Source organism: Lolium perenne, chromosome 6, assembly GCF_019359855.2.
Source record: "Lolium perenne isolate Kyuss_39 chromosome 6, Kyuss_2.0, whole genome shotgun sequence".
Classification (NCBI taxonomy): Eukaryota; Viridiplantae; Streptophyta; class Magnoliopsida; order Poales; family Poaceae; genus Lolium; species Lolium perenne.
The window spans coordinates 64,850,619-64,865,292 of record NC_067249.2 but is presented as its reverse complement, the minus strand read 5'-3'; the positions used below and the strand labels follow the sequence as shown (position 1 = coordinate 64,865,292).

The window sequence follows — 14,674 nt, the reverse complement described above, 5'->3', positions numbered from 1 at the left end:
ATGATAGCACTGAATTCCACTTTGTCAAATGCCTTCTCAAAATCTATTTTCAAAATGACAATCACTTTCTTTGATTTGTGACACATATCAAGATATTCGAAAGCCCATGCAAGCCAATCTTGGATATTCCTAGATTTAATAAAACCATATTGGTTCTTGTGGATCAAGGGGATTATCACTTTAAATCTATTTGCAGTAAGTTTCGTGATGATCTTTAATGCCATAGTGACCAAGGATATGGGCCTATAATCACATGCAGATTTTGGGCTGTCAGACTTTGGAATGAGAGTGATATATGATGTATTTATACTATGTAGGTCAAGATTTCCCCCATGGAAAGCATCACATAGTTGATAGAATTGATGTTTAATAGTTTCCTAATTTTTCTTCATAAAGTATCCATTAAAACAATCCAGGCTCGGTGACTTGTCATTGGGTATGTGCTTGATAACTTGGTCAATCTCCTCCTGAGTGAATGGAATTTCAAGTTAAGTAAGCTCATGGTTCAGAGGGTTCGGCTGTAGATTGAAAAGCATGTCCAGTAACACCCAGTCTATCCTTAATGCTTGCCACAAAATAGCGGTTTTTTGTGCATGATCTGAGATTGTTCTGCCATCATCTGTCAACGAACTAGCAATGTGATTATGCCTATAGTTCCTTGTGGCGACAACATGAAAAAAGTTTGTATTTTCATCACCTAATTTGGCCCATCTGATATTAGCTCTTTTCTCTTGGCTTCAAGCAAATTTAAAGTATGTTTCTTGAGGGCAGCTCTGAAATTTCTTTCAATTATAGAAAGTGGTCTCTGGTCTTCCAATCCATCCAACATGGCAGTGGCATAGCAACAGTTATCTATGAGTTTGCTCAGCCGTGACAGATTCCTACTCCATTTATTCGAAGCATTTCTCAAATTTTTAAATCTTGTGGTCATATCCTGAGCAGGGTTTTTATAAGCTCCCTTGTTGAACCAATTTGAACAACTGTCTCATTGAAGCCATCGAAATCCATCCAGAATTCTTCAAAGCAAAATAAGTTGGCCTTGGGAATAGAGTTTCCAATACTGATTTGGATTAGAATGTGCCAATGGGGTAGCAAGTGTATCAGGATAAATAGACGTCCATTCAGCCAATGTGAATATCCAATCAAGTCTTTCTAGCAGCGGATCATTTTGCATGTTACTCCATGAGTATGCTCGGCCTTTAAGAGGAATCTCTTCAAGGTTTAAATACTGGATAATATTGTTGAACAATAGCATGTTATTGTTGTCACCACCAGGTCTATTCCTATTATTAGGACTCCTCATGAGGTTAAAGTCTCCAAGAATCATCCAAAGGTCATGATCATCATGGTTTAGTGAAAATAGCCAGGTTGTGAAAATGTTTCCGCCCTCTTCAATAGTGGGACCATATATATTGGCGATCACCCATTTTTCATTACTAACATTGCAGGTAAACTCCACTGAAATTTCAAAGATATGCTCATGGATAGCGTGACCAAGAAAAAGTGATCCGACCCATATAATAATAAGGGCACCAGAATTGCCAATACTGGGCACATAAGCAAATTGATTGAATTTTCTCAGACAAAAATTTCTAAGGTATGATCAAAGTGCTCTCTTCCTTGAAGACATATCATAGTGCAATTACTTTCTTCAATTTTCCTATACAAATCATCCCACCTGGTTTGGGACTTAATACCTCTGACATTCTAGTCTAACATATTCCAGTATCTATATCTATTCATTAAAAGCTGATAGAGATTGTAATATGCACACTGAGAAAACAACACCAGATCATAGAGTTTCTGAATAGATACCATTGTAGATCTGTACTTTGGCAATATGATCATATGATAGTAATAGCGAGGGTGAGACAGTAAGCCGGATGCATTCAGTCGAGCTGTTGGGTAGTGTGGTGCCAAATATAGCAAGGATTCATTCCTCTCAAGTTCAGTGCAACCAGAACAGTGCAGAAATTAATAATGTAATACAGCCACACATAACAGCACCACAAATAAAAATAATAAATTGCACATCGATAATATGTGCATACTGACTGAAGTATGGAAAAAGTTCTGGGGCTCAAAGAGACACGAGACATAAACTGAATAACGCAAGCAAAACTAAGCATCGAATCATCGGGGCTAGTGATAAATAGGCAGTTGAGGACAGGCCTGCCTACAGCCTTCAGTGAGACAACTTCACACATCTAGTTGTCGTCGAGAAGAACATCAGCAGATACCACATCACGTGGCATCTGACAGAAACCTGAGCCAATACAGTTTCCAAAGGGAGGTGCATCACCATCCATAGCAACTGCTTCAAATTGCGTTGTGAGATTTGCAGCATCTGTCACCAGCTCTTTTTCTTCATCACTTCAGGCTAGAAACCTGGCACTGAAATTCAGAAACATCTGAAACATAAGCACCACACCTCTAGTCTAGTACAAAGGGAACACCTGACATAATATTGTGGTAAAAGTACGAAAATACTACCTTTGCTTGTCTACCTCGAGCATGGGGGTTCTAAATGGAATTAACGCAACAGGAGAACTCCATCTCAAGTTAAAATCTTACACATTAAATTCAGTTATATTTTGGCAATGGCTAGTGGACATAACAGAAAGCAACAAAAGCCTGTCTCGAAAACGTGTGCACCTTATAACTAAGAACAGAGAGGGGTATACCACAGGGTCATGCCATCTCATTTCCTGGGCATACAAACATGAAGCACTTAGCAGATATAGTTTATCTTTCTTGTTATGTACATACATCCACCACAAAGAATTTTTGCTCATGCCTCCATAGCTAATTTCCCAGACATGGAAACCCTCAAAGACAGATGGCTTATTTTTTTATAGGTAAGGTAAGTGTTCACTGGTTTTCACTTTTCTCCCCTCCGAAAAAAATATGTACATGTGGATGCCCTGGTCTATCTGGAACTCGACACACAATTACAGGAGCTATCCTTATCATATACTGTATGAAAGAACTACAAAAAAAATCTTCTACTAAATACAGGAAAGAACACCATAAGCATAGATGTGGTCATTTTTCTAGTCGGCAGTTCAGTCCGTAAACCATTGATCAGACCAGGGATGGAAAATACCAAGTGAATCTGAAAAAGAGTTGAAAGGTAAGATATAACATAAAAGGAGTAGTTTGGGCAGATCCAAGAAAGGAAAATAGTGGGTTTTTTCTATTCTAGTACCATGTAAATCTTCACATCATTTTGACAGAACAATTGCCATGTTAACTACTCTATTGACTAACAAGACCCAAACAATGTCAGTCTAAACATCTCTCAAATCACTTAGATAAACATATCTGTGTATGCATAGAAATCAAACGTATGCTCAGTTAAACCAGCAATCCAAGGTGCATTAGTTGAATCATCTAATAATAACTGAATGATCAATTAATAATCTAGATGGAGTCCTGTTATTAAGTGGTACATGCAAACCTGTGAAATAAACAATCTAGCAAATTTAGTTGAAATCAGAACTCTAGAATGAAAAGGGTCATTTCTTACTCATCTTCACAATATCTAGATGGAGTAAGTTTCTTTAGCTGCAGGCTCGTATATAAACTTCAACTATGAAGAAGAGACATAATCTCTGCAATAGGAGCTACAGAATCTACCAGCATTATATGAAGGAAAAAACCATTGGAAGGATGTCTGTTGTTGTTTTGCAATAGAAAACTCAAAAGACGGAAAATGAGTTGAGTAAGGGCAAACTAAACAAAAGACTACAAACATGCACCACTGCAAATAAAGATGGGAATAGGAATTATGACCTACATGGACTGCTCAGTATCTAACACGTTCCCACCTGGTTTGTGAGGACTGATGCAAGAATATGATTTTAGAGGAAAGAAGATAATAGCACAATTATCTGATGTGGAAGCATCTGCCATGTGGTCAGGTTCCTCAAATATCTGACAAAAAAGTGTTGGTTCCTCAGTATTCCAGTGATAATCTAACAACTATCAAACACAGTTCCTAAGTCTGGCCAGCTAGTGGTCTTCTTAGATTTCACTGCAGTTAAAAGATTTCAACCAGCTGCCAATGTAATAACCCTTTGGAAGATCTGGCTAGAAAGAAATAGCAGAGTTTTGAACAAGAAGCACACTCAAGCCAGTTAGTCATCCAAAAAACCCACCTGAACTTTTTCATTCAAATTTTTTGGCCCAAAGCCAGATATACAGCTGGAGTTTGGGGATTACAGAGTGAAAAAGGGGGCAGAGAGGGGGGACTACAGGGGCCTAGAGCTAAGGAAGAGAAGCCAAGCATTAGTGGAGCATTGCACATCCCAAGGGGGGTGGGCATGCCACAACCGGGCATCATCGCGGCACATCTGAAGCAAGAGCGACAGACTAGGTCACTACTCTCTGAAGGTGACAGCGTTGCGGTGCTTTCAGATGTTCCAGCAGCACAGAAGGATGGAAGTGGAAGCCATCCTTTGATCCACAGGGGGGGAGGGGGAGCATCGTATGAGTGTAGGAGGCAGACGTCAGCATCAGGTGGGTGCTGCCTGCCAATGCAATTCCAGAAGCCAGAGGCGAGGCTGCATCTGAAGATGATGTGCTGCCTTGTGTTGTCCACGTCTGAGCGGGAAACGTGCGCAAGATCGGCGTGCCCCCAAGAGGCGACAGCCGTGAGGCGGGGGACCTGAGCCCCGGCAAGGCCAGCCTGCAGTACAGAGCGCATGCTGGCCCCTGCGTCCACGGCATGGGTGAACAGCGCGTGGCGCCGTGGCTTCATCACACCACCGGCGAGCCAGGTGTCGAGCCAGAACAAGGTGTGGTGGCTATCGCCAATGCAGACAGCCGATATATCCCGGTAGAATGGCATGAGCTCGACCAGGCGCTTCCGGTGCACGGCTGGCACGACGAGACGCTTCATGGGGACAGTGGGGCAAGCCGCAAGCCGACATTCCCCACAACCACCTCGACCAGGGCAGGGCGCTGTAAGAGTGCCGGTGGTGTAGCAGCTTCACCTGACAGAGAATGTCCAGGCAGCCTTCCTTCTTGGGACGGCACACCTGCTTCCAGGCCACCAGGCACTTGGCTGCAGAGGGATGATCCAGAGCGTTCCACGGAAAAGTCGCGGGGCAGCCCTTCAAGGATGTGCAGCAGCGCGGAAGGCAGGAACGTCGTGTCCATGGTGTAGTTCGCAAGGGCATCAAGCACTGAGTTGATCAAAAGCGTGATCAGCAGTGAGAAGGTAGCCAGGGTGAGCTTCTCAGCTGACAGTTGCAGCCCCAGGTAGATCTGCAGGAAGCCCTCCACACGGCAGCCCAGAATCTCTTGGATGGCAAGGATATAGTCGGTGGCAACTGCACGATGGTGCTTTTATGAAAGTTAATCACCAACCCCATGGGCACCGAAAACTGGAGTGGCAGAGAGCCAACGAGCCGAATTTGCAGATGGAGAATAACAATGGTCAATACACATACCAAATGTTAAACAACCCGTAAATTTGGCCATCGTAAAGAGAAGTAGCTCGATCAATTTTCACATCAAAATGAGTAAGTTCATGAGTTTTAAATTGGTTTGTGTAAACTAAATAGAGAAAGTACGATAGTGCGATCACCTGGGAGGCTGCGGTCATAACTGGTGCCACCATGGCACGCCATAGTTCTGACATCACAGTAGATCTTTCACGCCTCCAGACACCATGGGTAATCCGTGGGAGTCAAGCCACCCACATCAAACCACCCCCTTCGTACCGGCTACCGCCTTCGTGTCCATCATCATCGCAGTGCCACTCCCAGTTTTAATCCTCAGAATTTGCAGATTGAGAAAAACAATGATCAATTAGCGTAGCAAATGTTAAAAATCCCATAAACTTGGTCATCCTAAAGAGAGATAGCTCAACCAATTTGACATCAAAATAAGTAAGATTATAAGTTTTAGTTTGGTTTGTGTACTACTGAAAAAACAAAATAGAGAAAGTACGATAATGCAATCACCTTGGAGGCTGCAAGAGCTCCTTGCCACCACCCTGCACATTGTTTGTAACTTTTAATTCCTAAGTCAATGAATAAAGTGTACCATTAGAAGGGATACATATATAACTGACCTAAAAATATAACTTTTGTTGGACAACTTAATTACCATAATAATCAGCAAAACGAGGGATAGCATAAAATGTTTCCTTGAACTAATCACCCAGGGAAATGAAAGTAACCTCTATAAGATTCTTGTTGCCAACTGAATTTCCACGTATATTCTGTAAGTGTAAAACAGGACCTGACTATACATATTTTTCCTATATGGGGTAAACATGGTGATATTTATTCGGTTCATATTCCAAAAATATATTTTAGGTTGTTGGGATCATGGATGGCGTATCTGTCACATATTTAGTATCAAATATAATACTGGCTGCAAGGTACTGAACTGAAGATCAGTGAGGAAGCACAGATAAGGAGAAGAGTAACATAGGTTAACCGTTAACGCACAAGAATAACAGGGAGTTTAACCTGTGTGTACCGATGGCTGAACAAAGAACCTCTGGTGGGACACTTCGCTTTCTGACAATAGCAGTTGCTCCTAATTACAGATGACCAAGATATCAGTATCTAGAAAGAACAAACCGGGGTAATTAGGATCTACAGGAAACTTGTACTGCATCAAAAACAGCAATAAAAGTCCAATCATAAAAATATGAAAAAAAAACTCACCTAAAAACAAAAATTCAGCAACAGCAGCTACCAGCGCCCACCAAAACCCACCTGCAAAATAACAAGTCAACAGACCAAAATCCAGAATAAGAAAAAAAAAACTGAACACCCAAATCCACAATACCTGCATCCAGAAGAACAGCCAACACCAACAGAAGCACGCCAAGAACCTGCAAAAACTAACGCAATAACCTGATGAAATACATTGAAGCGTCCATATCACAGATAAATTCTACTAACATGTGACAGGAGATACAGAAGTAATAAAATGATGGATGCTTAGATGCATTGAATACTACAGACCTGCAAAAAGAACTTGGAGTACCAACATTACTGGAAACCTAAATAAAAGCATCTAGAAACATTAAATAGGAGTTTCCAGAGGATTCTGAAACAAAACACCCTGAAAAACGAAAATTTTAAGTTCAAGAAACAAATATTTTGCAAAAAATATGTATACTATTCAATTTAAGGGCTATCTTTTATTTTGGCAATTTGAGTGTTTAGTTCATGTTTTATTACTTTAAACTATGGAAGAGAGGGGGAGAGGGCAACATCACCAGTGTGGGTTTCATGGGAACCCTTCGACTTGGATGATCCATTACCTGCAAATCCAGTACCAAACCATCTTACACTCAATTCCTGCATAACAGTATCCTTCACCTCACAAAATTTGTCAGCCCAACCAGGTGGTTCGACAGCTTCAACTCCTAAACCAGGAGCTCGGTCACTGGACTTTAGGTTCACCGGATCAGTCCAGTCAGCTACATATGCAGAAACACGTCTTTTGAACTTCAACTTGAATTCTGTCCACGCTTGATATTTATAGTGGTTGATGCGTGCCAGCTTGGTCCACATGCTAGTGAAACCAGCTTTGATCGAGAAGTGGTGTACAGAGTTCTGCAGGGAAGGTTCCACAGCGTCAAGACGGACGAAGGACTTGTGCCGTTGCTGGGTCTTCAACCGACAAGTATAGCCCTGGCAGACACCCTCCTTCGGATGTGCTGTTTGACCCGAGGGACCAAAATCAAAGCAGGGGAGATAGATTTGCCCAATCTGTGGATCGACCGAGACAACTGCTTCAAGCATGGACTTTGATGGATTCTCCACATTTTTCCAGTCCGGAGAAAAGATGAACTCATCGACGTCGATGAACGCCATCCACTGGCAAGATGTTTGGTGCACTGCGGCGCAGTGGGAAAGGCCAGCTTCCTGCGTTTTTGTCCAAGGCCAGGCCACGGTGGAAATGTTGATTCCTGTGGACCTCAACTCAGCCACCTTACCTGCCAAATTATCCTCGCTTCCATTGTCATACAAGAAAAACTGGTCGACGCCCAGAGCGTCATGGTACATCACCCACTCGCGGAGAAACTTTGAGACATTCCGCACCATTGTGCAGGCGCAGATATTGTTTCTCGTAGGTGGCGCTACTGCTGCAAGTTCACTTTTTTGTGGACGGTATATCGCAAGGGAGGGGATGGGCTCCTCGCCGGTGACAGACAGTGTGACTCGGAGTTGGGTGTTGCTGGAAGTTAGAAGAGACGGTGGAGGGGGGCACCTGGCTACTTGCTGCGCCGCAGTGATGGCTGGGAGGGAGGCCGACGCGCCATCATCACGGCCACGGTACACGCACTGGACGGGGGGATTGGCTGTGTTTGCCCACTGGCGGCGGATGACACCTTTCGCGAAGACAAGGACGTCGCCTCCGTCGAGAACGGCAGAGTCGAAGACTAGGCGGTTGCTCCAATTGAGCATCGGGCGGACATGGAAATCAGCAGGGGCGGCGGCGGGGGAGTCAGCGGAGGAGGAGGAAAGCAGCAGGGGAGCTTGGAGCGGCTGGATACTCTGCTCTGTTTCAGGCATGGCGCAGAGGTAGGCGTGGCGTCCGGGCCCTGGCAGCGTCCCGAGAGCACGCGCCGGGGACGAAGCACCACCCTGGAAGGCACAGATGGCGTCGTCCACAGGCTCGTCGGCCAGGACCAGGACCTCGGAGTCAGGGAGCAAGACGGCATCGGAATCAGGGAGGAACGCGGCATCCGATTCATCAGGGAGGAAGACGTCGTGCTGCGGCGGCGAGTGGGGGCGGAGCGGCAAGAGGCGACGCGGGAGGGCAAAATCGATGTCGGCTTCCGACGGGTGCGGAAACAGGAAGGTCGGCGGGCGAAGCAGCTCCTGAGGCAGCGGCCAGCTCTCGACGGCGAGGCCGCCGGGGAACAGGCCCGGCGAGAAGACGGGGGCTTTGGAGAGTACCGCCTGGCGGCCGGAGAAAAGCACAAGACCAGCGACGGTAGCAGCCCCGGCGGCGGTGAGGATACGGCGCAGGCGGCTAGGGCGGTGGTGCTTCGTCATGGCGGCAAGGGAGGCGGGGGTCGGAAAATCTGGGAGCTTTGGAGGGAAATCGAGCAAGATTGGAGGAAGCTTCTTTGGCTAGCGAGCGAACGATCCTGGAATAGCGAAGGGTCGGTCTCGGTCAGATTCAAGAATAAATCATGACCTAAAACGAACCGACCCGGCGCAACAAGTAGCGCGACCGAGTCAGTCTGCTTCTTTTCCACGCTAGTTGCGTTCGGCGGTTCGGGTCGGTCCATCGGTTCCTTCCCAGTCTGGGCCGCAATATTATGAAGCCCAAGTACCCAGCAGGCCTGTTTGAACTTCTACGCAAAAATGGGTTTTGCCGCATAGTTTTTCTTGAGCACCGACAAGTAGTAAACATGTTTCACAGGAATTTGTTTGCTTGCATTTTTTAAACTTACACATCCCCTAAAACGCCACCACCTTTAAAAATCCAGCAGATTCGGCATCCGTGCGGCTTGATGTGGTCGGTGAACCACTCAAAATCAGGGCGGGGCATGTCGTGGATGTCACTTCGCATCGCCGCGCAACCGTGGTACTATGCCCGAGCTGCCACGGGAGTATGCGGAGGTCGCCGAGGCAGGCTCCCTCACTGCTACCAGCCTTCACCGATGAGGATGTTCAGGTCGCGGATTTCGTCGACTGCAACTCTGACAATGAGAGCGTGACGCGGCAGTTGAAGTGCACCGAGGTTGAGAAGCGTCACCGCAACCGGGACGACGCCCTGCTTTGGCTCGGTTCCGCGCAGTGCGCGAAGCGCAAGGCTGGCCAGGTGGTGTGGGGCTGGGGCCCAACTCCAGGCGTTCGTCGACCTCTCCTTCGACAACCACCGAAGCTCGCCATTGCGCCCATAGGTCCCACCCATAGCAGCGGTCGCCCCTAGCTATCTATCTATGTAAGATCACCAATGTATGGACTATATCATGAACAATATAACTTTGTATGATCATGTCTCGGTGTTGAATTTTGCGCAAATGCTTTTATTAAATTAGACAGTTTATGTATGGTTTCTTTTTACAAATTCGCAAACCGAAAAGCTCGCCCTTATACACAATTTAAAGACCCGATATATACGCCCTTAGACCAAAGAGCTAGAGAGACCGTAGAACTAGTATGAGATTTGCAGACCGTCACCGACATATCTGCCTTTCACCCGCTTCGTGATCATCCATCCTGTAATATCAAGTGGCACAGAAGTGTTGCCCAGGTCCTAACTGAAGGTTTCACGCTCACTCCCATTCTCCCAACCCCATGTCTGGTTGAAAACCTGGAGCTGAGCGAGAAAGAGTTAAGCACACGGAGCTGCTTACCACACGCGCACACCGAATGGTGCTGTTAACATTCAGGCAAAATCAGTTTTGGAAATGAAGTTGCGATGGAGGTGGATGAAGATAAGATTTTTGCTCTACTACCAAACAGACAGCAGCTTGTGGTGCAGGCCAATAACTTAGTAGGGGCTACGCATCTATGCACGCTGGGTGTCTGTACAAATGATAGTCCCTTGTGGCAATGAAACCATTTGCTCCCAGGAGTTCAAAATGGAGTTCTCGATGTGGATTCTGGCTTCTCAGGCTCCCATGAGTCAGATGTCCGTGTTCTAATTAGTACTACCTCTTTATCTACTAGCTGGGCTGGGCATGTAGTACGTAATCAACAAGCAATCTCCGTTCTATGATTTTTAATACTACTGGTTTTGTATAATTAGACTAAGGAGAATTTTATTAGTGCCATGCTGTTCAGTGATGCAAGTAGTTATATGTCCAAACAGAAAATATATTGTGGTGCAATGTAATGTGATTATGCTCATTTCAATTTTTTAGGGTTCTTAAATCTGAAAAAAAAAGGTGGAGCCAATTCCTTCAGCAAGCCCAATCACAAGGGAGCAGATACAATACCTCTTCAGGCGTGTGCAACATGACTGTTCGAAAGCCACATTTGATTCAATAGATACCCTGCCAGTAGATCGTGCAATTACACAGAAAGTACAATTGAGTTACATGCACAATATATTTGTTTTTTAAGAAAGGTAAGCAACATATGGGAACAATAGTTAAATACATATAAGGCCCAAAGGGGGCTTACCCAGCTCACAAGACTACACAGGTTATTAGCATCCCAGTTTCTGAATGTCTAAACCATTCCATACTAAATCGTGTGGTAAAACATAGAGAACTGAAGCCTGAAAAGAACATTTGAACAACAAACATGGTTTATCTTGAAAGATGCCTCAGTTTAGAACTCCTGAAAATGTATCATGAAATTGCATCATTTTGGAACATGGGCAATTTAAAGGGTAGAAATGAATACACATATTATGCACCTGAATAAGAGGATCATTGCAAGCCTTGTCAATTACCCTACCCCATGCTAGCAGGCAAAGCAAATGGACCTTGTGCACGAGTTTAGCCAACTCCTGAAAAAATCCGAAAGTAGCAATTAGTCAATACAAACAAAAGTCCACCTTGAACAAAAAGAGAGAGATTAATGTGAACTTCTGAAGTACGCTAAAAAGGAATATGAACTGATGCCGCATACAAATAGGATCCAGGGCTTTCGTGTGAGTAGGCTGCAGTAAACAGGCTGCTACCTGGCAATCTTGAGCAGTCAGCACACAATGTAGGGCCACAGTGACCACACGAGTTCGCTCTTTCACTAGATAAAGTAATGTTAAAAAGGGTAGACACATGTTTATGCACCAACGACGACATACAGAAAGCTCTGGAAAATAAGTAAATGGCCTCTCATCCTTAGTCTACCATACAGTACTATCAAGATTTTTTATTCATTTCAAAATCTATAAAGAGAAAGCTCACATTAGAGTTTCCAGCACCATTGAGATCTAGGTCGATCAGAACCTGCCGTTAGAACTTCTTTCTAAGACCTGCATTGAGCAAAGACGAAATTGAAACCAAACGTGTTCATGCGTGCAAACCACAACTATTTCAGTTATATACAATCCTTATTGGTCATTGTTGATCATACCCTTATTGTTCACCAATTAGATCAACTACCTGGTGTAGTCTGCACAGCTGCCTGAAACACCTGACGATCCTTGCTTGCAATGGCGTACTTGTGGTATGCAGCCTTGAGATAAGTTATTTCGACACATTCATATGCTAAAGAAGCAGCAGCAGCAGCCATTTTCTTGCACATTTCATATTCATGGCAAACAAAGCTGGGCAATAAAATGAACAGAATTAATTCTAGTGACCAAACTTGCGCACTGTTTACATAAAAACAAGAGTACTGTTACACAAAACCACAGCTTCAGATTATCTAGTTGGATAAGGCCAACAATTATATTGTTATCAGACCAAATTTTCCAGCATCCAGCTAGCAAAAATTTAGTAATATCACATCAGCTTGAAACAGCAAGGTTCTACAAAACCATTAATGTGAGGGGCAGTAGGCAATATACTAACAATACATGTTTAGACATCAGCGAAGACTGATATCAGCAGGACATGACACATAATGAAACACATGTTTTGCAGTGGATTAAGCTAACAGTGGAACATATGTCAGATTTAGATTGATAACATCGCCTCCCCACTTATCATTCCCCCCTCCTTTTCTGTAGCCATCCAGCCCACTGCGTTTCTTCAAGGAATTGCTTCTCCTGAATCTTCGCAGGACACTTTAGTCCCGCCTTGAGTTCCTTCCTACATGAGGCAGGTTGCCGGCAACGTGCAGGGCATAATCTAGTTAATTAAAAGCTACAGCTAACTAACTTTGTTTTGGAGTATTATGTTTCCTAATTGCTATGGTGTCAGGAGAAAGGATGTCTTTTCTATTAATGCATAACAAAGAAAAAATCAATATTAAATTAGTAATTCAAGTTTGTACAGTAAAATATTATTCCTTGTGGTATTATTGCTGCATGCAGAAACCTGAGGTTGGGTGGTTAGGAGGGTGGTTGTACCCCCAGCCCACCAGAGTTCAAACCCCAGGTTTGACATCTGTGTGTCTCATAAAGGCGGAATATTCTTTCAGTGGGAGGCGACGTTCCCGTCGATAGCGAGGCGCCTGTGGTGACTTCGTCAATTTCAAGATCCAATCCGCCGGCTCGGTCTTCCGGAGGTGCTCATAGGGGTAGGGTGTGCGTGTGTGCGTTCATAGGGGTGAGTGTATGCGCGTGTATGTGAGCGCCTGCGTTTGTACTGTGTTTCTCAAAAAAAAAAAAGTAGCCAAACTGGAGATCCTCCTTAATCCTTAGCACAAGAAATCTAGCAGGCTTTACAATTTCTGAGCCTAGTCTTTCAGTATAACGAGAAATAGAGATCCTCCCACAATCTGATGATCCTATTGTGTGAATGCTTATGGAAGAAAACTACTCACTGGTATAGTTATAACTGTGAAATGTTCATTTCTGCAATATCTCGGAATGAAGCAACAACACAAGAATTTAGAATGAAATTGAAATGATCTCAACTGACATTTCATATCGTTTCCATAATGAATCACGTTTTTCCCCAAATTCTTTAACTGTTTGCATAGGTTAAGTTGGGGAAACACCAACAACTATACTATTATTAGTACGATCATAAATCTGTATAAATTTAGTAGTGTGAAGACTCTCAGAATAACTAGGCGATATTATTATCTAATAAATCAAGACAGGGCAAGCAATCTGTTCATGTCATTACTAGAACTGGAACAACATAGTAATAGTTTGAACTGAGTCGAAATAAATGCTCCCGGAAAGGAGAAGAACCACATACGCACCTAGATAAGGCGCAGCAGGCTCGACAGCTGCACCAGTCGTGCCATTGGCCTTGGCCATGAGGGCAGCCAGCGGTGGTCGGTGGAAGCACGTCATCCGCGTCCAGCTGCAGCTGTGCAAAGGACGGCGGCGGGGACCGTATCCCTGGCTGCTCGAAGGAAGGGTGGAACGGGGCGTCCTCGCCAGTTTGTCCCGCGGGAGCTGGAGGCCGGCGCTGTGGAGCCCTCTAACGCGCGCGCGGTGGCTGTGGCAGCGGAACCGGTAGAGACGATGTCCGCGGGGAGGCCTTGCCTGCTCCCGAGCGAGCGAGATCCTCGGGCCGGCGGCGGGGGTGGGGAGGCCACCGGAGTGAGGAGAGAGAAGTGTGTGGGGGCCACCGGGTGCAGGAGTAGGAACGCATTGTCTGGAAACAAGTCATAAAATTCTGAAATAAAATTTTATTTTTTTGGGAAAAATAAGAACTCGAAGGAAGAATGACAAATTTTGATGTTCTGACGTAACTATTCACATGATATTGTTCGGACAGGGTGTTTCTGCACCCCGGGTGCATATGCATCCTTTATTTGAAATACATTTTAAATATATTTACAAATATTAAAAAATACAAATAAAAATAACTAGCAAGACACTGTCCCAACTAACAAGACACTTTCCACTCTTTTGTATGTCCTTGTTCCATAAAAAAATTCTGCAGGACTTTTCAAAGTGATCCAAAATGGTAAAGTGTACCATAACTGTGCTCATAGTCACCGGCGGAGCTTCCTTGGGGCAAACCTGGGCCATGGCCCGCCCAGGTTTTCTGCCAAACAAAATATATACTTGCTCCTATCCTATGTATCCAAGGCCTACCTGATCAGAACACATTGGCCCGTTAGGTTGCCTTTCTGGTTCGGTCGATGCTCTCTATCGGTAT

The 14,674-nt window shown here is 44.6% G+C and overlaps 1 protein-coding gene across 8 annotated transcripts; it reads right to left on the bottom strand.

The window, feature by feature from the left end:
• Window positions 1–2,008: 2,008 nt before the first annotated feature.
• On the bottom strand, window positions 2,009–14,141 carry LOC127307517 (glycosyltransferase family 92 protein At1g27200-like). 8 transcript variants are annotated; one of them, XR_011746889.1, is made up of 10 exons: window positions 13,764–14,141; window positions 12,021–12,213; window positions 11,852–11,919; window positions 11,121–11,451; window positions 10,934–10,990; window positions 7,247–7,291; window positions 6,811–7,089; window positions 6,687–6,737; window positions 5,594–6,555; window positions 2,009–2,394 (listed from the first exon to the last, which is right to left on the bottom strand). XR_011746889.1 is itself a non-coding variant. In XM_051338234.2 (6 exons), the coding sequence occupies exons 1-2, from the start codon at window positions 9,033–9,035 to the stop codon at window positions 7,028–7,030; spliced, it is 1,851 nt and encodes a 616-aa protein (XP_051194194.1). In that variant the 5' UTR covers window positions 9,036–9,117; the 3' UTR covers window positions 2,009–2,394; window positions 5,594–6,555; window positions 6,687–6,737; window positions 6,811–6,856; window positions 6,990–7,027. The 8 variants fall into 8 exon arrangements, 2 of the variants coding, with proteins under 2 accessions (XP_051194194.1, XP_071677938.1); XR_011746890.1 differs by having other exon boundaries at window positions 6,811–7,291; window positions 11,121–11,279; window positions 11,359–11,451; XR_011746891.1 differs by having other exon boundaries at window positions 6,811–7,291; window positions 11,121–11,217; window positions 11,359–11,451.
• Window positions 14,142–14,674: the final 533 nt, after the last annotated feature.